The following is a 27,047-nucleotide window of genomic DNA, read 5'->3' on the forward strand; positions in this document are numbered from 1 at the left end:
AAGTTTGGGACTGCCATTATAGCTTTTGTTTGTATTGTTTGTTAAACCTTTCTGCCTTACCTTGTTTCCCTCACCTCTCAATAAAATGTTCTTTCTGTGTGTTCAGGTCTTGAATGGGGCATCCACAATCCTGTGGCCAATAACCTGGCCCTTTTTAAGGCAAAAAAGAGTTACACAAAGCACTCCCTGCTGAAATCGTAACTCGTGAAGACCCAGTTTAGTCTGACCCTTGACATTGGTGAAGATGGCCACAGATCTCAGAAACGCAGCTATCAAGGGTCCCCAAATAGAACCAAGAATGAAGATGGAGACACAGGAACCCATGGAATGCAGGAAAGATGCAGGAAAAGGCTCTCGTGTCACCCGCTCTGGGAGTATGGAGGAATCCTGGGATGGGGCCATCCCCGAGCACGTTAAACGGGAACCAGAGGCGGGGCCACACGAGCGTTGGGAAGCCCAATGGCAGCAGTTCCTGAAAACGGTTCAGACTCCTCAGTCCAGACTGGGGGATGCTCCACCGCTAGGCCTCACACCTAGGGATGAGTCTGCAGGCAAAGAAGCTTCTGATATTGGGCTGCCACTTTCTGAGGAGAAGGAGACACAGCTCTTGTCTAGTATTGGTGGGGAAACCCAACATCCTGTCAACACCTTCTTGGTCAAAGAGCACGTAGACTGCCAGAAAGTGAAGGAAGAGACTCTGGCTGAGGGGGACACCAGCTGGGATTTTGAGCGCCGCTGCTTCCGCCAGTTCTGCTATCAGGAAGTCAAGGGGCCGCAGGAGGTGTGCAGAACGCTGCGAGAGCTTTGCTGTCGGTGGCTGAGGCCTGAAGGAAAGACGAAAGAGCAGATCCTGGAGCTGGTGGTTCTGGAGCAGTTCCTGAGCATTCTGCCCCCAGAGATGCAGAGCTGGGTCCGGGAAGGTCGTCCCGAGACTTGTTTTCAGGCGGTGACCCTAGCTGAAGATTTCCTGCTGAGGCAACAAAACCACGAGAGGCAGGAACAAATGGTGAGGTATTAAAATGTGGGATCTGCTGTCAGTGGATGTAGTGATGCTCACAGGCATAGACAGCTTTAAAAGAGGATTAGACCAGGGAAGTCAGACATGTACCCTGGGGGGGTGAATCAGACCCCCGGAGGGTTCCTATCAGGCCCTGACAACTGGCTGTCATCTGCTTCCTTCTTCCTCTCTCTTGCTTACTTCTGCTTAACAGCTTGCTTTGCCAGGTTTGCTCAGTCTCACAGGAGCTACAGAGGAAGGGGGGGAGGCATAGTTTGCTTTGCCAGGCTCTCTCAATCACACAGCAGAGCTACTGAGTCAAGCCTGTCTTCCTTCTAGTGGCTGAGGCTCCTCCCCCTCCTGGTCCCTGGGGAAGGAAGGAAAGAGCTAGAGCTTTCTTTGCCCAGTTCCCTGGATCCCATGGAAGAAATACAAAGAAAGCACCTTTAAGATCAATGAATGCTAATCTTTTAACCATCTTTTGAGTCTTTAAAAAAAAAAAGTTTAAAAGTTTTGTTTTAAGTTTTAATTTGTGTCCTTTATAAAGTTTATATCTCTGCTGGCTGATCTTGAATAGGTACATGCATGGCCCGGCCCGACATGGCCTGGTCTGACAAGGTCTCATTTATGTCAGATCCGGCCCTCATAACAAATGAGTTTGATACCCCTGGATTAGACAAATTCATGGAAGATGGGTCCAACAGTGGCTGTTAGCCCTGGTGACTAAAGGGAACCTCCATGTTTAGAGGCAGTGAATCTCTGAAGGCCAGAGGCAGGAGGCAACCACAGGGGAAGGCCTCGGCTTCTCTGTCCAGTGCCAGGAGGCCTCATCAAGAGAAGGCCTCAGCCTCTCTGCCCAGAGCCAGGAGACAGCATCAGGGGAAGGCCTCGGCCACTATTCCCCTGCTGTTGGCTGTCCAGAGGAACTGGTTGGCCACTCTGTGAGACAGGATGCTGGATTAGATGGATCATTGGTCAGATCCAGCAGGGGTCTTCTTATATTCTTATGTGAGATGGTTTTGGTCATATCTTGGAACTTGAAAGGTGACCTTAACCAGGGCCTTTTTTGTAGCAGGAACTCCTTTGCCTATTAGGCCACACACCCCTGATGTAGCCAATCCTCCAAGAGCTTGCAGAGCTCTTCGTACAGAGCCTACTGTAAGCTCATGGAGGATTGGCTACATCAGGGGTGTGTGGCCTAATAGGCAAAGGAGTTCCTGCTACAAAAAAATCCCTGGCCTTAACAATTCGACAAGCTTGACATGGCAGCAGTGAAAGTCATGGAAGAAGCATCTATTGATTGCCATTGCCCAGGATAGCTCAGTGGATCCTCCATGTTCAGAGGCAGCTTACCTCTGTATATCAGACGCTGGGAGGGAGGCGACATCAGGGGAGGGATGTGGCTTTCATGTCCTACTTATGGGGTCTCTGGAGGTTGCTGTGAGGAACAGGATTCTGTACTAGATGGAGCTTCAGTCTAATGTAGCAGCAGCTCTGCTGATGTTCTTACAAAGCCTTAAAATAAACTCAGGGCACGCGTTTCTACAAGCAGCCATGAAAATTAAGAATGGCACCTCTAAACACTTATTTGTTGTTTGGTGACAGTAAGGCATGGGGAAGGGCTTTTGCCTTCTGCCCTGCTTAGTGGGTTCTCAGAAGCATCTAATGGCTGACATTGGGAAAGGAGATGCTTGACTGGGCCTGATCCAGCAAAGCTTTTCTTACATTTTTACACATTCTCTGATTAAAAGGGTATCCCAAGGGAGGCTGACTGTATCAGGCCTAAGCTATTTTGGCCAGGGGTTCAAGGAATTTTAAGATAAGGTTGTAAGCAGCACCCCAAAATGGCTGCTGTAGAAGCCAACAAGGTAGAACCAAATCCAAAATGGCTGCCACAGGAGGCAGAACCAAATGCACTACCTCCCTCCTCATTTTGTGAAAGAATTGCAGAAGGGGAATAAAAGAATTAAATCCTGAGCCAGAAGAAGAAAGAGAAGGGAGAATTTAAAAAAACCCTGCAGCTTGAACAGGGAATGGATCCACACAGGGCCTAAAGATAGCTTGAGTACTTGCCAGTCCTTTTGATCTTCCAATAGCTGTGACAAGTATTGTAGCCTTGGAAAAACTATTTCTCTGAATGCCAGCTGACAATGTTGAGCCCTTCCTTCCAGTAGCATTGTATACTTTCTGAAAAGTTTGGCAGGCCTCAGAGCGCCATGTTGGGGAACTGCACAATGTTCCCTCTAAGCCGTGGAATCTTGTGGGCAAAATTTCTGCTTTGGGAGCTACTGGTATTAAAATTGTGAGCTACTGCATAAATTAGTGTGCTCTGGGGCCATCCTTCCTGAGCAGGCTGAGCTAAGACAAAAATGTGTGAGCCAGAGTCTAAAAAACTGTGAGCTAGCTCACATGTACTCAGCTTAGAGGGCACATGCTGGTGGGTGCCATCCTGGGGAACCCTGAAGCTTTGGTTATAACCTGCATCTTGAATTGTTCTTGGGAAAATACCAAAGAACCAACTGTTACGTGTTTTGTTTTGGTCCATCACATCTGGTAACTCCTGAAGCTTCCAACCTATTTCTGAGGCTCTGGGTTAAGAATTTAGGGTGCGGTGCTATTACAGGCTGAATCGTGTCTGTAATTTCTTCCCCAAGTTCTGCTTCTTTCATGTGCAATTATTCCCCCCACTGCTGTTTCAGGTGTCATGGCAGTTGAAGGAGGAAGGGGCTGATTTAACAGAGGCTGAGGGGGCTCCCTCAGAGTCCTGTGAGTGGCCACTCTTCAGAGAGATCAAGGAGGAGGACGATGGAGCCACCACCATGCTGGGTAAGGCTTTTTCCCCCCGGCTTTTTGCTAGGTGATGAAGCTGGGCTGTATCAATGCCACTGATGCAAAAACCAGATGTCCATTTTAAAGACCGTAAACGCTTTCACGCACGCCGAATAATGCACTTTCAATCCGTGTTCTGTGTAGGGTTGCCAATCCCCAGGTGGGGGCAGGGGATCCCCCGGTTTGGAGGCCCTCCCCCCCCCGCTTCAGGGTCGTCAGAAAGCGGGGGGAGGGGAAGGGAAGGAAATGTCTGCTGGGAACTCTGTTATTCCCTATGGAGATTTATTCCCATAGAAAATCATGGAGAATTGATCCGGGGGTATCTGGGGCTCTGGGGGGGGGGGCTGTTTTTGTGGGTAGAGGCACCAAATTTTTCGTATAGCATCTAGTGCCTCTCCCCAAAATACCCACCAAGTTTCAAAAATATTGGACCAGGGGGTCCAATTCTATGAGCCCCAAAAGAAGGTGTCCTTATCCTTCATTATTTCCTATGGAAGGAAGGCATTGAAAAGGTGTGCCGTCCCTTTAAATGTGATGGCCAGAACTCCCTTTGTTCAATTGTGCTTGTCACAGCCTTGATATTGGCTCCACCCCCAATGTCTCCTGGCTCCACCCCCAAAGTCCCCAGATATTTCGTGAATTGGACTTGGCAACCCTAGTTCCGTGTCCTTTGCAAATGGATTTTACTGTATGAAATGGCAAAATCCACTTAGAAATTATCACTAAAGTGCATTGGAAGTGCATTGAAAGTGCATTACACAGCATGTGTGAATGCATCCCATGTTTCTATTGATACTGTACGGATGAGGTGTGGGACTATCGTGGTTTTTTCCTGAATGGAACCAATTCATATCAGAAACTGGATTTTTGAATCAAACCACCATGACCACAAAATAAATGTATTTATTACATGCACCCTTATGAAGATCATGTCCCTACTGCATTCTATTGGTATGCAGGGCTTTTTTTTTTGAGCAGGAACACACAGGAATGCAGTTCTGGCTGGCTTGGCATCAGGGGGTGTGACCTAATATGTAAATGAGTTCCTGCTGGGCTTTTTCTACAGAAAAGCCCTGTGTGAAACAATGGTGGTGTTGGGGTGTGTGGCCTAATAGGCAAATGAGTTCCCGCTGGGCTTTTTCTACAAAAAAAGCCCTGTTGGTATGGATGAGGCATGAGACTGTTGTGTTTTTCTCCTGAATGGAGCCAATTCATTATCAGAAACTGGATTTTTGAATTGAAATACCCTGACTGGGAAACAAATTTATGTATTAACTCCTTGTAAGAGTTCAGGGCCTCGTAAATGATTCACTCTTCCATTTCATGCACACAACAGCCCTACACAACAGTTTAGCCTGAGAAGATGAGCTTCTATGGTAGAGTGGGGATCTGAACCCGGGTCTCCCAGATTCTACGCAATGCCACACTGTCTTTCTTTGGTAACATCCCTCATTCTCTCCTTATTCCCCACAGGTGATGAGAGGGCATTCTGGAAGGAGAGTAATCAACCAGAAAGTTCTGGAGAGCTTGAGCTTCACTGGATGCTGCCTGGCCAACCAGGACCCCATTATTATGATCTGGTAGAAGCTTCAGAGAACCAGCAAGAGCCTCTCTCTGACAAAGGCAGATCCATTTATTTCCAGCCAAGTTTCGAACAGCTCCACGAACTTCCTGCAGTCCAGCAACGAATCCTCAAGGGTGAGACCTGCACAGAGTGCGGGAAGTCCTTCCGATGCAAGGCCGAACTGACCGAGCATCGACGCATGCATTCGGGAGAAAAACCATACACATGCTCGGAGTGTGGGAAAAGCTTCTGCCGAAGGAATGTTCTTGTTGCTCATCAGAGGATCCACACGGGAGAGAAACCGTTTAACTGCCTGGACTGTGGGAAGAGCTTCAATCAGCGATCGCATCTCACAGCGCACGAGCGGACTCACACTCAAGAGAAACCGTTTGCCTGCCCTGACTGTGGGCAGAGTTTTAGCAGGAGGACTGGGCTCGTGGCGCATCAGAGAATTCACACGGGGGAAAAGCCCTACAACTGCCTCGACTGCGGGAAAAGCTTTCGGCAGAGGTTTGACCTGATCCGGCATCAGAGAATCCACACAGGCGAGAAACCTCATGAATGTCCCGATTGCTCAAAAAGCTTCCGGAACAAGTCAGCTTTCCTCGTCCACCGAAGGATCCACACAGAGGAGAAGCCGTACCCGTGTTCGGGTTGTGGGAAAAGCTTCCGGCATCGCACCAACCTCCTTGCTCACGAAAGAATCCACACAGGGGAGAAGCCGTACAAGTGTACCGAATGCGAGAAGAGATTTGGAGACGGGTCTTCCTTGATGAAGCACAAGCGAGCTCACACGGGAGAGAAACCATACAAATGCCTGGAGTGTGGGAAAAGCTTTTCTCAAAATGCCGGGCTGCTCCAGCATGAGAAGATCCACACTGGAGAGAAACCCTTTGAATGCTCCAACTGCCCCAAAAGTTTCCGGGACAGATCGGCATTCATCGTTCACCAGCGCACTCACACGCATGAAAAACCCTACCACTGCTCCGGTTGTGACAAAAGCTTCAGCCACCGTTCCAACCTTCTGAAACACGAGCGGATCCACACAGGGGAGAAACCGTACAAGTGTTTGGAATGCGGGAAGAGCTTCACCCAGAAACCAAACCTCCTTGTGCACGAGAGAACACACTTGAAAGAGAAAGGGTCAAATTGATCTCAGGGTTTGGGGGTGGGGGAAGGAAATAGTGGCTGTGTACCTATAAAATAGGAGCCCTGTGGTGCAGTGGTAAGGCTGCAGTACTTCAGTCAAACTCTCTGCTCATGACCTGAGTTCGATGCCGGCGGAAGCTGGGTTCAGGTTGCCGGCTCGAGGTTGACTCAGCCTTCCATTCTTCCGAGGTCAGTAAAAGGAGCACCCAGCCTGCTGGGGGGAAAGTGTAGATGATTGGGGAAGGCAATGGCAAACCGCCCCGTAAAAAAGTCTGCCGTGAAAACGTGATCCGACGTCACCCCAGAGTTGGAAACGACTGGTGCTTGCACAGGGGACTACCTTTACCTTTACTTTACCTATCAAATCCCTCTAGAAAAGTAAATGTTATGAAGCCGTCATATGTCCAGAGAATTTCTGAAGAAGATTGACACAACAGTTATGAAAAATTTTAGGTGGAAAAAGTGGTGTGTGATGTTGTGTGTGTGTGTGTGTCATTGTGAAAGACTGAACAGGGGTGGGGGAAGGGAGAATGGGGGCTTGTATACCTTTTATGCAAAGGGTATGCGAGTATTAAAAATCATTTCACTAGCTGCTTCCGTGTGTTTTTATTACCTAATTATAATACTTAGAATTGCTATCACACTTTCAAGTATACAAAGCAGCAAACTCATATTATCTTACTGTACACTTAACAACAACCCTGGAAGGTGCATGAGAGCATGAGGGAAGCCATGTTGGATCAGGCCAGTGGCTTATCCAGTCCAACACTCTTGTGTCACACAGTGTCTGAAACCCAAGTGGTCCACCAGTCAGGCCAGAATACCCTCCCACTGTTGTGCCCCAAGCACCAAGAATACAAAGCATCTCTGCCCCAGACATTAAGGTGTAGGTCAGGGGTGACCAAACTGTGGCTCTTTCACACATATTGTGTGGCTCTCAAAGCCCCCACTGCTCCACTGGCTAGCTTGAAAAAGGGGATTTCTCTCTTTAAATCACTTCTCCAAGCCAGCCTGTGGCTTGGAGCATTCATTTAAAGTTGAAGTAGCTTTCTTTCAACTTCTCCCTCCCCTCATCTAGTTTCCTTCCTTCCTTCCTTCCTTCCTTCCTTCCTTCCTTCCTTCCTTCCTTCCTTCCTTCCTTCCTTCCTTCCTTCCTTCCTTCCTTCCTTCCTTCCTTCCTGTCTTGTGGCTCTCAGACATCTGACATTTATGCTATGTGGCTCTTACATTAAGCATGTTTGGCTACCCCTGGTGTAGGTCATTATCAACCCCATAGTGCAGATGCAGGGTGGGAGGTGACTGAAGCTGCAAAAGAGAATGGCGTGCCAAAAGCCATCTAGTAAACTATAAGCAGTCTCAAATTTTGAACAAGGGTTTGCCTGATTCAGAGATTAGTCTGGGGCTCCCAATGTGGTACCTGCTGATGACTTTCTCGGTGCCCACTGCTTTTTGTAAAGTGGGTGGGGACAGATGGAGCTTTAGCCCAGCAGGACTTCTGGTTGGCCTTTGGCTGTGCAGATCTTTTAAAAGTTGCTTTGGCAGGAGCTTGTCCCCCACAGCACAAGGATCTTAGGGGTGGCCAACGGTAGCTCTCCAGAAGTTTTCTTGCCTACAACTCCCATCAGCCCCAGCCAGCATGGTCAATGGTTGGGGCTGATGGGAGTTGTAGGCAAAAAACATCTGGAGAGCTACCGTTGGCCACCATGCTAAGCAAGTGGCCTACTGACTTCTCAGTCAGTCTTAACCAATTCCCTCTTATACATTCTGGGAATTATAGTTTTGGAGAAAATGCAGTCAGGTAAAGCTTTGAAAATCCCCTTGCTGGTGAGTCTTTGTGCGAAAGACTCCGCCCACTTGCATTCTCCCAAGAATTCTGGGAATTGTAGTTCTTGAGGGCTGATGCGAGAGCTTTCCAATAGAAAAATCTCTCCCAGGAATTCCTGCCTCGCAGTCTGAATTCTGCCTCCTTTGTTTCTCCCACCAGCTGGACAAGGTAATCATATAATAACCAGGCCCCCGAAATCGCTTGGATTTCTCTCCAAAAGGCAGGGAGTGGGGGAAGGAACTGTGGGATGTATTTTAAAGAATAAGTGAGCTATTGTGGAATCAAATAGAGTTTGAGCAAGTCGATTTCTAGAAAGACTTGAAAATGAATTGGGGGTGGGGTTGAGAAAGAGAATAGGGGCAAACCTGGAAGTTACTTCCTGCTCTGTCCCCCGGCCTTTCTGCACCCAGGAAAAGTCAGTCTAAAAAAAGTAAAGGCAGTCCCCTATGCAAGCACCAGTAGTAGGTGGTTTAAATTTCACAGATTGGAAGGGGTCTTTTGGCAGGCGATTAGGTGATGACAGAAAAGGGCTTGGAGGTGGTTTGGAATCCGAGCTAGGAAATACCTGGAGATTTAGGAGTGGAGGAGGGCGGGGTTTAGGGAGGGGAAGGGCTGCAGTGATGTATGATGCCTTCCAGTCCACCTTTCTTTTTGAGGTTGTTTTTGTATTTATTTCTTGCACGTGCTCATTCACACCTGGAAGGCATGCTTAAAGGCAAGGCATGTTCAGAGAGGCATGTTGTTGTTGCCTGCCTCTGCGTCCCAGCCCCGGTATTCCTTGGAGGTCTCCCATCCAAGTGATTGCCAGGATCAGCCCTTATCAGCTTCCAAGGTCTGATGAGAACGGGCTTGCCTGGAATACCTATGTCAGGGCAGAGTTTGCCTTTCCAAGCAGTCATTTTCTCCAGGTGAACTGTCTCTGTCTGGAGATCAGTTGTAATAGTGAGGGAATCTCTAGCTACTACCTGGAGGTTGGCAAACATCTTTGTAGAGTTAGGAACTGTAGTGCAAAAGAGACCCCAGACAGACTCCTGATGTAGCTTGGCTGGACACCTCTGCTGTGAATTATTTCCACCCCTGTATTCTTATGCAGATAGCTTCAGGTGGCTAGCCATGTTGGACTGAAGCAACGGAACAAAATTTGAGTCCAGTGGCACTTCAAACATCAACAAAATTTTATTCTGGGTGTAAGCTTTCATGTGCATGCATACTTCTTCAGGTTCCTAAGAAGTATCTGAAGAAGTGTGCATGCACTCAAAAGCTTATACTGAGAATTAAACTTTGTTGGTTTTAAAAATTCCACTGGACGCAAACTGTGTTGTATTCTAATAGTTTTAGTTGTGGTGAAGCCTTTGACTCCGATTGGCTGAACTGAGGTGATGGGAGTTCCAGCTCTTTGGAGGAACAGCAAAGTTGTAGGGCTGTTTGTACTCCAATTCCCTGACAGAAGAGGAAGTCGTATATTTGGCTGGGGTTAAAACAGTTCACGGCTTCAACTGTTGCAAAGAGGCAGTGTCCCAAGAAATAGAAGACCTAAGCCCCCTCCCCCGACATTTATTATGCATTTGTTTGGTAAGAGCCCCGTGGCACAGAGTGTTAAAGCTGCAGTACTGTAGTCCTAAACTCTGCTCATGACCTGAGTTTGATCCCCAGTGGAAGCTGGGTTTTCAGGTAGCTGGCTTGAGGTTGACTCAGCCTTCCATCCTTCTGAGGTCGGTAAAATGAGTACCCAACTTGCTGGGAGGAAAGTGCAGATGATTGGGGAAGGCAATTGCAAACCACCCCGTAAAAAGTCTGCCGTGAAAACGTTGTGAAAGCAGCGTCACCCCAGAGTCAGAAACGACTGGTGCTTGCACAGGGCACCTTTCCTTCCTTTCCTTGTTTGGATTTATAGCCTGCCCTTCCCCACATAGCAGAGCTCAGGAGGAGTCACAACATTTTAAAATCAAGGTGACAAATATAACTTAGATTAAAGTCAGCACAGTCACAACAGTGTTCATTCCTCACTGGATGGCAGAGTAAAGGGCAGTTCAGGAGAAGGTGGGAAGCTGCCACCCATCCCTGACCATGTCCTTGGTGGAACAGCTCCATCTTTCAGGACTTGCAACATTGTTTTAAATATCACAGGGCCCCGGTCTCTGGACAGAATGTTTGCCAGGCTGGGGCCAGAAACATTTGATGATGAAGCCAGTAACATATGTTATTTAGTCATGAGGCAGGTTCCTGGGAGAAGCAGCATGATTTTTGTAAACATAAGAACATAAGAGAAGCCATATTGGATCAGGCCTACGGCCCATCCAGTCCAACATTGTTTGACTGGTAGGCATTACAAAAAAACACGAGGCCTTAATTTCTGACTCTAATCTGAAGTTCCTTTTTCACCCTGCACCAGGAAATCACTCATAAGAACACAAGAGAAGCCATGTTGGATCAGGCCAATGGCCCATCCAGTCCAACACTCTGTCACACAGTGGCTAAAAAACCCAGGTGCCATCAGGAGGTCCATCAGTGGGGCCAAGACACTAGAAGTCCTCCTACTGTTGCCCCCCCTAAGAATACAGAGCATCATTTGCTTGAGATAGAGAGTTCTATCTATACCCTGTGACTAATAGCCACTGATGGACCTCTGCTCCATATGTTTATCCAATCCCCTCTTGAAGCTGTCTATGCTTCTAGGTGCCACCACCTCCTGTGGCAGCGAATTCCAGATGTTAATCACCCTTTGGGTGAAGAAGTACTTCCTTCTATCCATTCTAACCCGGCTGCTCAGCAATTTCATTGAGTGCCCACGAGTTCTTGTATTGTGAAAAAGGGAGAAAAGTACTTCATTCTCTACCTTCTCTATCCCTTGCATAATCTTGTAAACCTCTATCATGTAACCCCTCAGTTGATGCTTCTCCAAGCTAAAGAGCCCCAAGCGTTTTAACCTTTCCTCATGGGGAAAGTGTTCCAACCCTTTAATCATGCTAGTCGCCCTTTTCTGCACTTTTTTCAGTGCTATAATATTTTTTTTGAGGTGTGGTGACCAGAATTGTACATAGTACTCCAAATGAGGCTGCACTATTGATTTATACAGGGGCACTATGATATTAGCTGATAAAATAAGGTCAAAGTTCAATCTCCAATGCTTCCAATGAAACTCCTTCTGTACTGGAGAGCCACTGCCAATACTGGGCTCTATAGATCAATGGTCTGACAGACTATAATGCAACTTCAGACTATCCTACTTGATTCAGGATTTTTCTTCCTCAGGCTGACTTGTCCCCACCCTCTTTTCTAGAATAAACATTTGTGCCCTGGAAGCCCAGTCTTCTGCAACGTGACTTAGTTGGTGGGAAACCACCCAATGCAGGCCAGCTTTGGCCTGAGGAGAAAAATGGCGGCAGATCAGATGGATGCGTCCAATTTTGGCCTCTGCTTGGTGTCTGCACCGGAGCTGGGAATGAAGATGGAAGAATGGAATTCAACAGACACAGAACCAGGAAAGGTTACCGACAAAGGCCTTTGCATCGCCCGGGCTGGGAGTATGAAGGAATTCTCGGAAGAGGCTGAACCTGATCATATGAAACAGGAATTGGAGATAGGGCTCCATGAACGCTGGGAAGCCCAGTGGCAGCAGTTTCTGAAAACAGTTCAGTCACCACAGTCTGGGCAGAGAGACGCTCAGCCACCAGGCCTCACGCCAAGAAGCAAGTCTCCAAAGCAGGGCACCTCCAGTATCAGGCCACAGCCTCCCAAAGAGAGGGTGACCCAGCTCCTTGGCAGAGCGACCCAACCCATGGGTGGAAACCTGTCAGCCAAAACTGATACAGATGATAAAATTGTGAAGGAGGAAAACCTGGATGCAGAGGCCACCCGCCAGCATTTCCGGCAGTTCGGCTATAGAGAGGCCGCTGGGCCCCAAGAGGTTTGCAGGCGACTCCAGGAGCTTTGCTACTCTTGGCTGAGGCCTGAGAAACGCACCAAGGAGCAGATCCTGGAGCTGCTGATCCTGGAGCAGTTCCTGACTGTCCTGCCCACGGAGATCCAAAACTGGGTCAAAGAGGGGAGTCCGACGTCTTGTGCGCAGGCAGTGGCCCTGGCAGAAAATTTTCTGCAGCAGCGGAGACAGGAGAACTGGCAAGAGCAGGTGGGAACTTTTCATGGCATTCCCAGGGGGTTCAGCAATATTGTTCAAGGTGTGAATTCGGGGACTGCAGCCCAATTTGGTGTAGTGGTTATGTGCATGGACTTTCATCTGGGAGAACAAGGTTTGATTCCCCATTGCTCTACTTGCAGCTGCTGATGTGACCTTGAGTCAGTCACAAGTTCTCACAAAGCTGTTCCTCTCAAGAGCAGTTTCTGTCAGAGCTCTCTCAGCCCCACCTACCTCACAGGGTGTCTGTTGTGGGGAGGGGAAGGGAAAGGAGTTTGCCAGCCCCTCTGAGACTCTTTTGGGTAGTGATGGGTGGGGTATAAATCCAATCTCTTCTCTTCTTCTTTCAATAAAAGGAACCTTGACTGATTGATTTTGTGAGTTTCAATCCACACTCCCTCTAAGCTGTGGAGTCTTGCAAGCAAAAATTATACTTTGTGAGCTACTAAAGATGTGAGCTACTGCATAAATTAGTTTGCTCTGGGGCCATTTTTCCTGAGCTAAGACAAAAATGTGTGAGCTGGAGGCTAAATGACTGTGAGCCAGCTCACACTCCCTCAGCTTAGAGGGAACACTGGTTTCAATTCATTTATGGAGTGTTTAGTCATTTAACTCTGTATTTAAGTGCATTGATCAGGAGGTGGCAAGTTTTAGCCATTCAAAATGCAGTGCTCGAATTATCCACCTGCCTTTTTCCACAACTGTTTTGAGGTCACATAAGAAGAGCCCTGCTGGATCCGACCGGAGGTGCATCTAGTCCAGCATCCTGTCTCACGCAGTGGCCAACCAGTTCCTCCAGATGACCAGTAATAAAACGAAGAGGCTGAGGCTTTCCCTTAATATTGTTTCCTGGCACTGGTATTCAGCATTTTACTGCCTTTGAATGTGGATGTTCCCCTCTCTCACCATGGCTAGTAGCCACTGATGGGTGAACACATGGAGCAGAGGTCCATGACTGGCTATGACCCACAAGGTATAGATAGAATACTAGGTCTAGGGCAGGGATACTCTGTATTCTTGGTGCTTGGAGGGCAACAGTGGGAGGGCTTCTGGAGTTCTGGCCCCACCTGTGGATCTTCTGATGGCACCTGGGTTTTGGCTGTTGTATGACACACAGTGTTGGACTAGGTGGGTGATCCAACATGGCTTCTCTTATGGTCTTAATATTTCTCCACCATATTGGTTACAGGTGGCACAAGATGCCTAGCTCTTTTCAAGGGGGTGGAGCAGGGGGGGGGGTTGCAGATTTGTTTTAAGACCACTCTAACACCCACACATACCATTTGAGCACTTTCAAAACGTTTTTAATCAATCCATCTTGTCCATGAAGGTTTTCAAAATGGGGAGAGCCATACGATCGCTTTGCAGATACCTGAGGATCAAGCTCCCATTGACTGAACAAGAGTAGGACTGGAAGCTCTTTTTGTGAATGGAGTTGTCGCTGCTTTTTTCAGGCTCCAGGGATATCCGAGGAAGTGGCAGCTACTCCAGAGGCCAAGAGGACGGCATCTGATGACTGGCAGACGTTGGTCTTCACAGAGGTCAAAGAAGAGAGTGAGGAAGATGCGAGTTCTATGGGTAAGAAATCTCATGCATTTCATGAGAGCCAGTTTGGTGTAGTGGTTAAGTGCACGGACTCTTATCTGGGAGAACCGGGTTTGATTCCCCACTCCTCCACTTGCAGCTGCTGGAATGGCCTTGGGTCAGCCATAGTTCTTGTAGGAGTTGTCCTTGAAAGGGCAGCTTCTGGAAGCCCCCTCTCAGCCCCACCTACCTCACAGGGTGTCTGTTGTGGGTGGGGGGGAGGAAGGGAAAGGGAGATTGTAAGCTCTGAAATTCCGAGTGAAGGGTGGGGCATAAATCCAATATCTTCTTCTTCTTCTATTTCTTAGGATGTAGAAACAAATCTCTCTTTCCTTTGGTGTGGGTTTTTAATTATCAGTGATACACATCTGAATATAAGGAACTGCCTTATACCTGGAGTAAGAAACCTGAAAGGTTAATATGCAATTAAAAGGCCAAACATTAAAAACAAACTGTAAAATAAATTATAAACCAACATTCATGTATTTATAGTAGAAAGCTAAAACCATTTAAGGGCCTGTCATAAGCTTCTATCCTATGTACAATCATAAAACCTTATCACTTAATTCTTGGCACATAGGCTCTGACCTTACACCTATTCTGGACCATGTGGCATACAATAAGACACTGGATGCAACATGTATGCCCTTGATTAAGACATAAGGCTGTAGAATAAGAGGCCTCAAGAATATCTTTAAGCCTTTGTCACTTCATTAAATTTCCTTGTGGTCCAGCATTGTTCTATTGTTTTATTCTATTCTGTAGTATGAGCCAATATGTGTACTTACCTTTCTGACCTCTGAAGAAGACCAGTCTAGGTCAAAACACGTAAGGTCAAGTTGAGTGGGTTCCCATTGTGGTTTTATGATTGTACATAGGATAGAGGCTTATGATGGGCCCTTAAATGGTTTAGCTTTCTACAATAAATACATGTTTATGATTTATTTTAAAGTTTGTTTTTAATGTTTGGCCCTTTAATTGCATATTAACCTTTCAGGTTTCTTATACTGATTCAAAAAGAGCCACCCTGACACTTCCACAAGCTCCCTGGCAAGGTGGCCCCATCCCATCTGCAAGGTAACTTGGTGCGTTCAGATGGGGAGGTGCCTCAGAAGCCGGATTGCTCTTTTTCTCCCCTGAGGAGTCAAGCGCTTGTGTGCTCATGCGCTCAGGTGCTCAAGTTAGGGTTTAAAAAAAAAATCTGGAAACGGCTTGGAGTGGCTTGGTGGTTTCACACTGCCAAGGCGCCTCACATCCACTGCGCCGCTTCCGGATGCCAATTGGGCGACTGGCTGTCGGCTCAGAAATTTGCTACCACTTTTGAAGTGGTAGCTTTTTGAGCCGGCCTGCAAAGGCTGGAGGACGGGGTGAGTGCAGGACGGGGATGGGCAGCAGATGTTTGGGTGTGTAAGGATTTTTTGAGTCAATTTCAGAGCCGTCGCTGAGTCGGCTCAAAGTGCCGGTCTGTAATCACCCCTTGTTTCTCCAAGATCATATATTCAAATAGGTTTTACACGCTTCCAGCTCTATGCAATCAAAACCCATGCAGTAGGAAAGAATCTTGTACCATACATTAAGGTGGGGGTTTTTTGTAGCAGGAACTCCTTTGCTTATTTGGCCATACACCCCTGATGTAGCCAATTCTCCAAGAGCTTACAGTAGGTTCTGTAAGCTCTTGGAGGATTGGCTACATTGTGTGTGTGTATGTGTGTGATATAGCCTAATAAGCAAAGGAGGTCCTGCTACAAAAAAAGCTCTCCATACATCTGTGAACTTTAGGAATATATCCTCATAAAAGGCCCAGCCCCCCCAAAAAATCAGAATCTTAGGACTTTGGGCATTTCATGTCTTGTTATTTGAGTAATTTCATAAAATGTCTTTTCCCCAACATTGTTTGACTGGTAGGCATTACCAAAACACCAGACCTTAATTTCTGACTCTGATCTGAAGTTCCTTTTTCACCCTGCACTAGGAAATCACTCATAAGAACATAACTGCATAAGAGAAGCCATGTTGGATCAGGCCAATGGCCCATCCAGTCCAACACTCTGTGTCACACAGTGGCCAAAACTCAGGTGACATCAGGAGGTCTATCAGTGCGGTCAGGACACTAGAAGCCCTCACACTGCTGCTTCCCCACCCCCAAGCACCAAGAATACTGAGCATCACTGCCTCAGACAGAGAGTTCCATCAATACACTGTGGTTTAAATAGCCACTGATGGACCTCTTCTCCATATGTTTATCCAATCCCCTCTTGAAGCTATATACACTTGTAGCTGCCGCCACCTCCTGTGGCAGTGAATTCCATCCTCATTTTAGGATTCTCTTCTTCAAACAGGTGATGTGAGTTCTTGTGAGAAGGAGAAAAACCAGTCAGAAAACTGTGAGGGTCTCCAGCCCTCTGGGATGCTCCCAGGAAGAGCTGATCGGAACCCTTCTCAGGGTCCAGATCACGGAGAAGGTTCTGAGAGCTGGCAGACAATATCCCTAGAAAAAGACAGAGGAGTCCCTGTTGGTTTTCCCCAAGTGTATGAGCATCTCCACCAAAGACCGGAGGAGCAAACAGGCTTCCACAGTGGGAGAGAAAAAGTCTGCCTTGAATGTGGGAAATCTTTTCGGTGGCAAGCCGAGCTGATTGCGCACGAAAGGACTCACACAGGTGAGAAGCCGTATGAGTGCTTAGACTGTGGCCGGAGCTTCAGTTACAAATCTCGCCTGATAGCGCATAAGAAAATGCACACAGGGGAGAAGCCGTACAAATGCCCAGACTGTGGGAAAAGCTTCAGCCGGCAGCCACACCTAATTGCACACGAGCGGGTCCACACAGGGGAAAAGCCCTATGTGTGCACAGAATGTGGCAGGAGCTTCAGCGACAGGTCAAATTTAAACACTCACAAAAGGACCCACACAGGGGAAAAGCCATATCGGTGTTCACATTGTGGGAAAAGCTTCAGCCAAAGCTCAACTTGCATGAAACACGAGCGGATCCACACAGGAGAGAAGCCGTACAAATGTGCCAGCTGTGGAAAGAGCTTTTGCCAGCGGTCACAGCTGATCAACCACGAGAGAATCCACACTGGAGAGAAGCCGTACAAATGCGCCGTTTGTGGGAAGCCATTCAGCCGGAGGACAGACCTGGTGACTCATCAGAGGCGACACACAGGGGAGAAGCCATATAAATGCCTGGAGTGTGGACGGAGCTTCAGTGCAGGATCCAGCCTGAAAGAACATAAGTGGACCCATATAGGGGAGAGAGCACATAAATATGCCAACTGTGGAAAAAGTTTCGCCCAGATGGCTGAGTGCATGAAACATGAAAGGACCCACATGCAGGAATAACTGCAGAATGGGGATGAATATATTTCCTGTGTGGGGTTGCAGTTATTGAAACATTTAAAAAATTAAAAAAAAAAGAATGGAGCAAAAAATGTTGTCTCAACTTAAATGTGTTCTGCACTGAAATGCTTTAGGTCAGGGGTGTCAAGTCAAACTCATTTGTTATGAGGGCTGGATCTGACATAAATGAGACCTTGTTGGGTCGGGCCATGTTGGACCGGACCCCGCGTTTACTTATTTAAGATTAGGTTGCAGAGATTTGTATATAAATCTCTGCTACCTAATATTTATAAAGGACACAAACAGTTAAATGTAAAATTTTTGTTAAAAAACTTAAAACATGCTTAAAACATTAGCACTCATTGGTCTTAAAGGTGCTTTCTTTGTATCTCTCCTGTGTGATCAAGGGAACAGGGCAAAGGAAGCTCTTCCTTTCCTTTCCTTCCTTCTCCAGAGGACCAGGAAGGGAGGCGCCTCAGCCAATAGAAGAAAGAGTGACACGGTTCAGTAGCTCTGCTGTGCGATTGAGAGAGCATGGCAAAGCAAGCTCTGCCTCCTCCCCAAGGAAGGAGCGTCAGCCAATGGAGAAAATAGGTTTTGCTCTGTAGCTCCTGTATGATTGAGCAAGCCTTGCAAAGCAAGCTGTTTTGCTGAAGGAAACGAGAGAGGGAGAAGGAAGCAGATGACAGCCAGTTGCTCAGGGGCCTGATTGGAGCCCCGCAGGGACTGCATGTTTTACACCCCTGCTTTAACTTAAATTCTCTATCAAGATAAGCTGATGTGGGGGGGTGGGGTAGTATGTGACTCAGCGACAGTACATGCTTTGTAGAAAAGTCCCATCCTTGTGATATTCTAGAGCAGCTTCTGTAGCAAGTTGTAGTAAGTCGATGAGCATCTAGATGCAAGTGTGCTTCATAGATGATCTTCCTCAGAAGTTATTCATGGTAGATCTTCAGAAATTATCTCCCTCTTATTTACAACTCAGCTTTTACTGGAACTCGTTACAGAAGCTGTTCCTCAACATCAGAAGAATGGGACTTTTCTAAATCTTGTGATACAGGATCACATTATTAGTTGTGATATTTTTCTATGTAATGTGTAAGGACAATTTGTATTTTTATTAAGTATAAAATACAGTAGCTATAAATCACAGTGATTGCTTATATTACCTCATAAGCAGCTTCTCATATCAGCACTTTAGTAGATTGCTGAGACCCAGGGCTTTTCTTGAGCAGGAACACATAGGAATCCAGTTCCGGCTGGCTTGATTTCGGGGTGTGTGGCCTAATATGTAAATGCGTTCCTGCTGGGCCTTTTCTACCAAAAAAACCCAGTGTGAAACAATGGTGATACCAGGGGTGTGGCCTAATATGCAAATGAGTTCCTGCTGGGCTGTTTCTACAAAAAAAGCCCTGCTGAAATCTCTTCTCCGATCCTCCAGAAGGACTTTACTTTTAATTTTATTTCTCCATTTGGCCCTTACCAAAGTTTGGAACAGTGGATTGGAATGCACTTCTCTAATCTGTGGAAAGGAGGAGGAGGAGAGGAGATTGGATTTATACCCTGCCTTTTGCTAGCCAGAGTCTCAGAGCAGCTTACAAATCTCCTTTCCCTTCCCCTCCCCACAACAGACACCCTGTGAGGTAGGTGGGGCTGAGAGAGCTCTCCGAGAACTGTTCTTGAGCAGAACAGCCTTGAGAGAACTTGTGGCTGACCCAAGGTCACATCAGCAGGAGTAAGTGGAGGAGTGGGGAATCAAACCTGGTTCTCCCATTTAAGAGTCCATGCACTTAATCACTACACCATACTGGCTCTCAAATTGTGGGCAGAAGGGGAACACCACACAACAAATCAAGTCACTTTAAAGAGTGTATGTAAAGGCAGTTAGCTCCATGCTTGGAGTAAGGCAAATGCAAGCAAACTCACCAGTTCAAAGGTAATAACATTGCCTCAGTTAATTAGATTTGGCATTCCACAAACATTAACAGGATCTGTCCACTACTTCGGAATGACACATTAACTCGCCAGTCTCTGGTTTTAATTTAGGGTGTGTGTGTATGTGTGTGTTTCAGACTATTCAGTTTGGTAATTTACTTTGCTATTATTCTTTTTCTTAATAAAGCCTTCAATTTAAACCAGGAATTCTAGGACTCTGCATAGCCTTATATGGCATTAGATCAGATCTTGCCCATGGATCGATCTACACAAGATGGTGCCAATAATATTTGCCCTGAGCGCATGTGTATTTAGGCTCCTGACCCATTAAAACAGGGGTGTTACACTCATTCATTATGAGGGATGGATTGACATAAATGAGACCTTGTCGGGCCAGACCACATGTATCATAAAATGTAATGCCAGGTAGCAGAGATATAAACTTTATAAAGGACACAAACACAACATTTTTGTATTTTTAAAAAAACTTAAAACATGCTTAAAACATTAGCACTTGTTGGCCTTAAAGGTGCTTTCTTTGTACCTATCCCATGGAATCCAGAGAACTGGGCAAAGGAAGCTCTGGCGCTTTCCTTCCTTCCCCAGGGGACCAGGAGGGGAGGAGCCTCAGCCAATAGAAGGAAGAGAGGCTTAGCTCAGTAGCTCCGCTGTGCAATTGAGAGAGCCTGGCAAAGCAAGCTTTGCCTCCCCTCCCTTCCTCCCCAAGGGAGGAGCCTTAGCCAATAGAGAAAATAGAGGTTTTGCTCTGTAGCTTCTGAGTGATTGCACAAGCCTGGCAAAGCATGCTGTTATGCAGAAAGAAGCAAGAGAGAGGAGAAAGAAGCAGATGACAGCCAGTTGCTCAGGGGCCTGATAGGAGCCCTCTGGAGGCCTGATTCTGCCCCTGGGCTGCATGTTTGACACCCCTGCTTTAGTGACCTCGCTAATTATTATAAACATCAGAGCGTTTGCTAAAACACCCTCACAAAACTGTAACCCAGGGTATCCGACATGGTACTTAATGACTCCTTTGCTGCCACCAAGTGTTTTTAGAAAGTGGGTGAGATTTTTTGCTCAGCAATTTTTCTGATTAGCCCCTGGAGATCTGAAGCTGTGCAGATTTTTAAAAATGTCACTTTGGCAGCAGGTGCCACCCCAGCACTTAAGTGTGTGTCAGAAGGTAATCTGTGGCAGCCATTTTGTGGTTGACTCTGCCTCCTATAGCAACCATTTTGTGGCCACCACAGTATGCCAAAATTCCAATTATGCCTGCAAGCTCAGCAAAAGTTGGGAACCCTACTGTAACCTATGAAGCATCTCGTTTCACCAGTTTGGGAGTTAGAGAAGAAAAAATTACGACAACCCTGCAGAGCAGCCTAGTGTCAATCTTCCCATTTCACAGGTTGGAGGTGTGCTAAAATGAGAGAGAGACAGACTGAACAACAACTCTGCAGTGTAGTCCAGAGGTATTATTTATTCAGACTATTTATATTCCACTTTTCTCCTAGAATACAGGACTCAAAGTAGCTTTATCCTCCCATAAGCTAGGGAGAAAGGAGAGCTGCCCAAGAGAACTTTGCAGTATCTTGGAGGGATTTTTTTGTTTGTGTGTACGTTTCATTTATTTTTGAATGTATGAACATATGAAGCTGCCTTATACTGAATCAGACGCTCAGTCCATCAAAGTCAGTATTGTCTTCTCAGACTGGCAGCAGCTCTCCAGGGTCTCAAGCTGAGATTTTTCATACCTATTTGCCTGGACCCTTTTTTGGAGATGCCAGGGATTGAACCTGGGACCTTCATGCTTCCCAAGCAGATGCTCTGCCACTGAGCCACCGTCCCTCCCCAAACCCCATCTGGTATGCAGCCTTGAAAAAAAAGTCTAAAGTCCATCAAAAACCTTTTTAGCTGTTTTTGGGCCATAATGTCTGAATAGAGCTCCCATGTTCATAGGCAGAGCATCTCTAAATACCACTTGACAGAAGGAGGCTGAAATGTTCTCCTGCAGGTTTCTCCCCTTATTCACGAGCAGTGCATCTGTGAATACAGTTGCTGGAACAGGGGAAAGCCCACTGCCCTCCTGCCTAAATCCCTGGTATCCTAGAAACGGAGTACTGGATTGCATGGACCCTTGATCTGATCCAACGAGCTTGTTGCCCGTTTCTGTCATTTTTGTGGTACTTTCAACCATCCTGAAAACTATAGGAAATGCGGAGACTAGGGGGCGTGCGGCATCGCGCTATCCTTCTGTCTCTACGGCCCAATGGCCCCTTTCGTTTTGATACCGGAAGTTGTGGTGGTGTGTGCCTTTCGCCTCCCTTTGGCGGTCTCTCTCTATGATTGTTTCCTCTTTTCTTCCACTGTGGGAAAATCAAGTGGAGTTTGAATATTTCGTGCACCGTCGAGGCTAAATTGAAAGGGAAGGGCGGAAAAACAAGCCACTCTTGGAAGGATCAGGTGGGTTCTTGAAGGGCGTTTCGGTTGCGATCCGGTGTCTTTGGCTGTCACTTCTCTGGTGCATTTTACATGCAGAGAATGATTCTAAAGCAATAAGCTTGCAAACGATTCTCGCCTTTTCATTTTCCTCCCTGCCTTTTCCTCTTCTGAGGTTACAGTAGCGCTCTCTGTAACAACGAGGCTCGCAGCAAACACATTTGCAGTTAACTTATTTGACAAAAAAAAAAATCACTTAGGTTCTTATGATGTATGTAGCCAAGGGGGTTTAAACACACGTGCTCGTGAAACCGCCTTCTGCTGAATCAGGGCCTGGGTCCGTCAACCAATGTTCCCCCGTAAGCTGCAGAGTCTTGTGAGCACAAATTCTATTTTGTGAACTATTGGCATTAAAGCTGTGAGCTACTGCATAAATTATTGCGCTCCGGGGCCATCCTTCCTGAGCTAAGACAAAAATGTGTGAGCTGGTGGCTAATAAAAAAACTGAGCTAGCCCACGCTAACAACTTAGAGGGAACACTGGTATTGACGGTTCAGACTGGCAGTGGCTTCTCCAGGATCTCAGGTGGAGGTCTTTCCCATCACCTCTTCCCTAATCCTTTTATAGCTGGAGATAAAGGTGATTAACATATGGAATTCACTGCCACAGGAGGTGGTGGCGGCTACAAGCATAGCCAGCTTTAAGAGGGGATTGGATAAAAATATGGAGCAGAAGTCCATCAGTGGCTATTAGTCACAGTATGTGTGTGTGTGTATATATACACACACACACATATATTGGCCACTGTGTGACACAGAATGTTGGACTGGATGGGCCACTGGCCTGATCCAACATGGCTTCTCTTATGTTCTTATACCAGGGATTGAACCTGGGATGGTTCTGCATGCCAAGCAGATGCTCTACCCCTGAGCCACAGCCCTGAACCCATACTCCTGAGCCACAGCCCCTACTCTAAAGTAGATCAGCTCCTCAGTGTCAGTACTGTCTTACCCAGACTGGCAGTGGCTCTCCAGGGTCCCAGGCAGAGGCCTTTCCCATCACATAGTATTTGTTCCTTTAAATTGAAGATGCTGGGATTGAACCTGGGGCCTTCTGCGTGCTGAGTCATGACCCCTCCCTGAGTTTGTGGTTGTTTATGGTTTTTTTATTTGTGTGTGTGAGAGAGAGAGTGCACCTGGAAATCATATCAACCTCTGGTGAGTCACCATGGTGGTGACTGACCCCTACTGGGGGCCTGGAGGATCTTCAGAGAGGTGTCTGAATAAAGCCTGCCCCTGCCTCCAAACTGCTGGTATTCCAAGGAGGTCTCCCATCCAAGTACTTGCCAGGGTGGGCCCTGCTTAGCTTCTGAGATCTGGCTTGCCTGGGCTATCCAGGTCAGGGCAATGTTTATGGATTTTAAAAGATGTATGATTTAGGAGAGGCTTAGAAATGGAGCCCTTGGTTTGCGTGCACCAGGTCCATTTGGGATGAATCCTGGGATGATCTCTTGCTCCAAGATCAGGAGCCAAGAACTGGGAGAAGAACTTTCCCTAGTGGCAGAGGATACTGAACAGAGGGACCCCTCTGGTCTTATTCAGTAAAAGGCAGCTCTGTACACTCATCGGCCCAGCTTTGACATCCTGGCCTGAGGCTGGCCACATCTTGCGTGTTTCGAGCAGAGCCTGTGCTCTCTATGCAGAAGGGACTTGTCCCTGGTGTGATTGTGAAAAGATGGATAGTGAAAAGATTTACACCCCTTCCACCATCACTTTCCCCACATTAGTAATTATCGACAGGGGTCATTTTGTAGAAAAAGAGGTGCCTGAGCTCATTAGCGCAGCTCATCTGCATAGCTAATTTATGCCACACACCCCTGACATCACTGGAAAGTGTACAAAATTATATCGGCTCTACATCTATCTTAACATGCTTCTTGAATTATAATTGTCATAATAAAACCCACCACACTGTTTAACGGAGAGCCAGTTTGGTGTAGTGGTTAAGTGTGCGGACTCTTATCTGGGAGAGCCGGGTTTGATTCCCCACTCCTCCACTTGCACCTGCTGGAATGGCCTTGGGTCAGCCATAGCTCTGGCAGAGGTTGTCCTTGAAAGGGCAGCTGCTGTGAGAGCCCTCTCCAGCCCCACCCACCTCACAGGGTGTCTGTTGTGGGGAAGGAAGGTAGAGGAGATTGTGAGCCTCTCTGAGACTCTTCGGAGTGGAGGGCGGGATATAAATCCAATATCATCCTATTCTTCTTCTTAAATTACTTTCTCCTGGTGGCATGATGAAGATTTCCATCTGTCTGCTTTATGTTTTGGTTATTTTCCCTTTTTTAGGGGGGGAGGTTATTTTCCCATTTTTTGGGGGGGGGGATAGAAAGTTTGTCGAATCTTAAGAGTTCAGCCAAATTCTCATGGGGGGGGGGGTTTGAGCAATGGAGCCCAGAAGCAAGTATTTGGGGCAGGGGTGGGGAGAAAGAAAGAGCACAGTAAAATTTAGAGGTTCTGGAGCTCTGCTTCTGTGATCTCCTGGCCAAAAATGAGGCCTGATTATTATAGATGTTGATGTTTTTCATTTTGTGTGTGGGGAGGGAGTATTGATGTCCTGGAATCATATGACTCATTTTGTGGGAAGTTCCTCAGTTCGTTGAATTCACTCTTGGTGATTGTTGTTCTTCTACTGTATATATTGCTATAAGGACCCAATCTAGATATGTATAAGCTAGAATTTACAGCGTTTATATAGTATTCTTTGTCTTTAATGTATTTGGAACTCATTGAATTCCTTCTTTTTCCCCATTTATATGGGTTGGTATCAATTTTCCCTCTAAGCTGCAGAATCTTGTGAGCAAAAAAGTTCTACTTTGTGAGCTACTGGTATTAAAGTCGTGAGCTACCGCATAAATTATTGTTCTCTGGGGTCATCCTTCCTGAACTAAGACAAAAATGTGTGAGCTGGAGGATAAAAATCTGTGAGCTAGCTCAGCTTAGAGGGAATACTGGTTGGTATATTGATAAGCAGAATGGTCACTTCCAGGCTGGATTACTGTAACTCACTCTACGCTGGCTTGCCCCTGAAACTGATCCGGAAACTGCAGTGGGTGCAGAATGCGGCACCTCGCCTGCTGACTGCATCACCTCTCCGGGTGAGCATATGGCTGGCGCTCTGCAACCTGCACCGGCTGCCTATAGAGTACCGGATCCGTTTCAAGGTGTTAGTTTTGACTTTTAAAGCCTTACGCGGCCTGGCACCAACATACCTACGGGACCGTCTCCTTCCATATACGCCCCGGAGGTCGCTTCGTTCGACCTCCCAAGATCTTCTGACAGTCCCCGGCCCAAGGGATGCCCATCTTGCCTCTACCAGGGCCAGGACTTTCTCGGTCTTGGCCCCGACCTGGTGGAATCAGCTCCCTATGGAGATCCGAGCCCTACCTGGCCTACTGGCCTTTTGTAGGGCCTGTAAAATGGAGCTGTTCCGCTAGGTCTTTGGATGAGGCAGAGGGCATCCATCGATTAGATCGGTTGGCCTCCCCCTATGCCTTTACGGCCCACTGCATCACTGTATTGTGGAGCTATACCATCTTGCTCATCTCACCTTGCTGAACTAACTTACTGAATGTTGAATTTGTTTTTTATTATGATTTTATTGTGATTTTAATTGTTGTACTCCGCTTTGAGCCCCCCAAAAGGGGGAAGGGGTGGAATAGAAATAAACTAATAATAATAATAATAATAATAAAGAATGTAACGGGGTTTTTTAAAATTCTTATCTTTTCTCTTCTTTCTTTCTTTCTTTCTTTCTTTCTTTCTTTCTTTCTTTCTTTCTTTCTTTCTTTCTTTCTTTCTTTCTTTCTTTCTTTCTTTCTTTCTTTCTTTCTTTCTTTCTTTCTTTCTTTTTATGAAACGCAATAAAAATTTCTGAAAAGGAAGAAGCATTTTGCTCTCATGAGAGAAATACAGCTGGTGTCCACCTGCCCTGCTGGAGCCTGTGATATTTTAGAGAGCTGAGGAGAAAAACTGACTAATAGCTGTACCAGTCTGGCCCACACTTGAGAAGAAAGGAAATGGCCACAGGCCTAGAAAACACGTCAACCCCGAGTCTACCTTTGGAGTCTGGGCTTGAGCAGAGGATGAAAAAGGAGGAGCCAGACTTGTCTGAAAATGGGGCAGGGGTTGGAAAATACCCTCTTGTTGTCCAGGCTGGGAATCATCCAGAAACCTGGGAAAGAAACACAGCAGAGTGTGTTAAAGGACAGCTGCAGAAGGGAATGCAGCAACCCTGGGAGGCCCAGTTGCAGGAGTTCTTGAAGGCCGCAGAGACCTCTCGTCCAGATGGGAGAAACCCACAGCTTCTTGGGCTAATGATACGGGAGGAAGCACAGATGGTTCTTCCACCGTCTGCAAGAGCGACGGATTCCAGGACACGTTTGAAAAGAGAGAGAGCTTGTCTGCCATCACACCTAAGGAGAGAAGCCCAGCAGTCAAGTTACAGAGCGTTGGCTGAAGCGCAGGCAAACTGTGGGAAAGTGAAGGAAGAAATCCTGGAGGAGGAAGAGACAGGGGAGGTCTGGAGCTTGGATGCGGAGTGCAAGCGCTTCAGGCTGTTCGGCTACCAGGAGGCTGAGGGACCACGAGAAGTCTGCAGACAGCTTCGAGAACTTTGTCATTGGTGGCTGAAGCCGGAGAAACACACCAAGGAGCAAGTCCTGGAGCTGGTGATCCTGGAACAGTTCCTAACTATCCTGCCTCAGGACATGCACAGCTGGGTCAGGGAGAGCAAGCCGGAGACTTGCTCTGAAGCAGTGGCCCTGGCTGAGGAGTTCCTGTTGAGGCAGCGAGAAGACAAGAGGCAAGACACGCAGGTAAGAAGGTTTAGGACAGAGAAGGTTTAAGCAGGTAACTGGCATCCTGCCTGTCTCATTCAGGCATTCAAAATACTCTCAGATTCCCTCATAAACGAGGTTCTGCTGTCTGGGATGGATTATGGGGCAATTGCCATCAATTGTATGTACAGTAATAACAGTGGGTCCTGATAATGTCAATAAAAATCTGGAGTTTTTCTTGTTACCCTCCTGATTTTTCCAAGAGTGGGTTTGAGGCTGGTTTTTTCCACTCATTTCTGCAATGCAGACAGTCTGTACTATTAATCTCATTCAACTTGAGGGCTTGTTCCCTGTTGCCTCAAATCTGCCTGGTCCCGGTCACTTAAAAAAGTTACTGCCTCTCAAGCTCTGCTATCTGTGCCCCCGCT

The 27,047-nt window shown here is 47.0% G+C and overlaps 1 protein-coding gene across 1 annotated transcript in view; it reads left to right on the forward strand.

Annotated features, from left to right (window-relative positions):
• Nucleotides 1-331: 331 nt before the first annotated feature.
• LOC132571832 (uncharacterized) overlaps nucleotides 332-27,047 on the forward strand; it is a 45,426-nt gene continuing 18,710 nt past the window's right edge. The window contains exons 1-8 of the mRNA XM_060238625.1: nucleotides 332-1,006; nucleotides 3,697-3,823; nucleotides 5,300-6,533; nucleotides 9,149-9,272; nucleotides 11,717-12,493; nucleotides 13,954-14,053; nucleotides 16,423-17,420; nucleotides 25,996-26,658. Of these exons, the coding sequence (XP_060094608.1) occupies nucleotides 377-1,006; nucleotides 3,697-3,823; nucleotides 5,300-6,533; nucleotides 9,149-9,272; nucleotides 11,717-12,493; nucleotides 13,954-14,053; nucleotides 16,423-17,420; nucleotides 25,996-26,658 (4,653 nt within the window). The 5' untranslated portion in view covers nucleotides 332-376. The remainder of the gene's footprint in view (nucleotides 1,007-3,696; nucleotides 3,824-5,299; nucleotides 6,534-9,148; nucleotides 9,273-11,716; nucleotides 12,494-13,953; nucleotides 14,054-16,422; nucleotides 17,421-25,995; nucleotides 26,659-27,047) is intronic.

The sequence above is a fragment of the Heteronotia binoei genome, chromosome 5 (assembly GCF_032191835.1).
Source record: "Heteronotia binoei isolate CCM8104 ecotype False Entrance Well chromosome 5, APGP_CSIRO_Hbin_v1, whole genome shotgun sequence".
Lineage (NCBI taxonomy): Eukaryota > Metazoa > Chordata > Lepidosauria > Squamata > Gekkonidae > Heteronotia > Heteronotia binoei.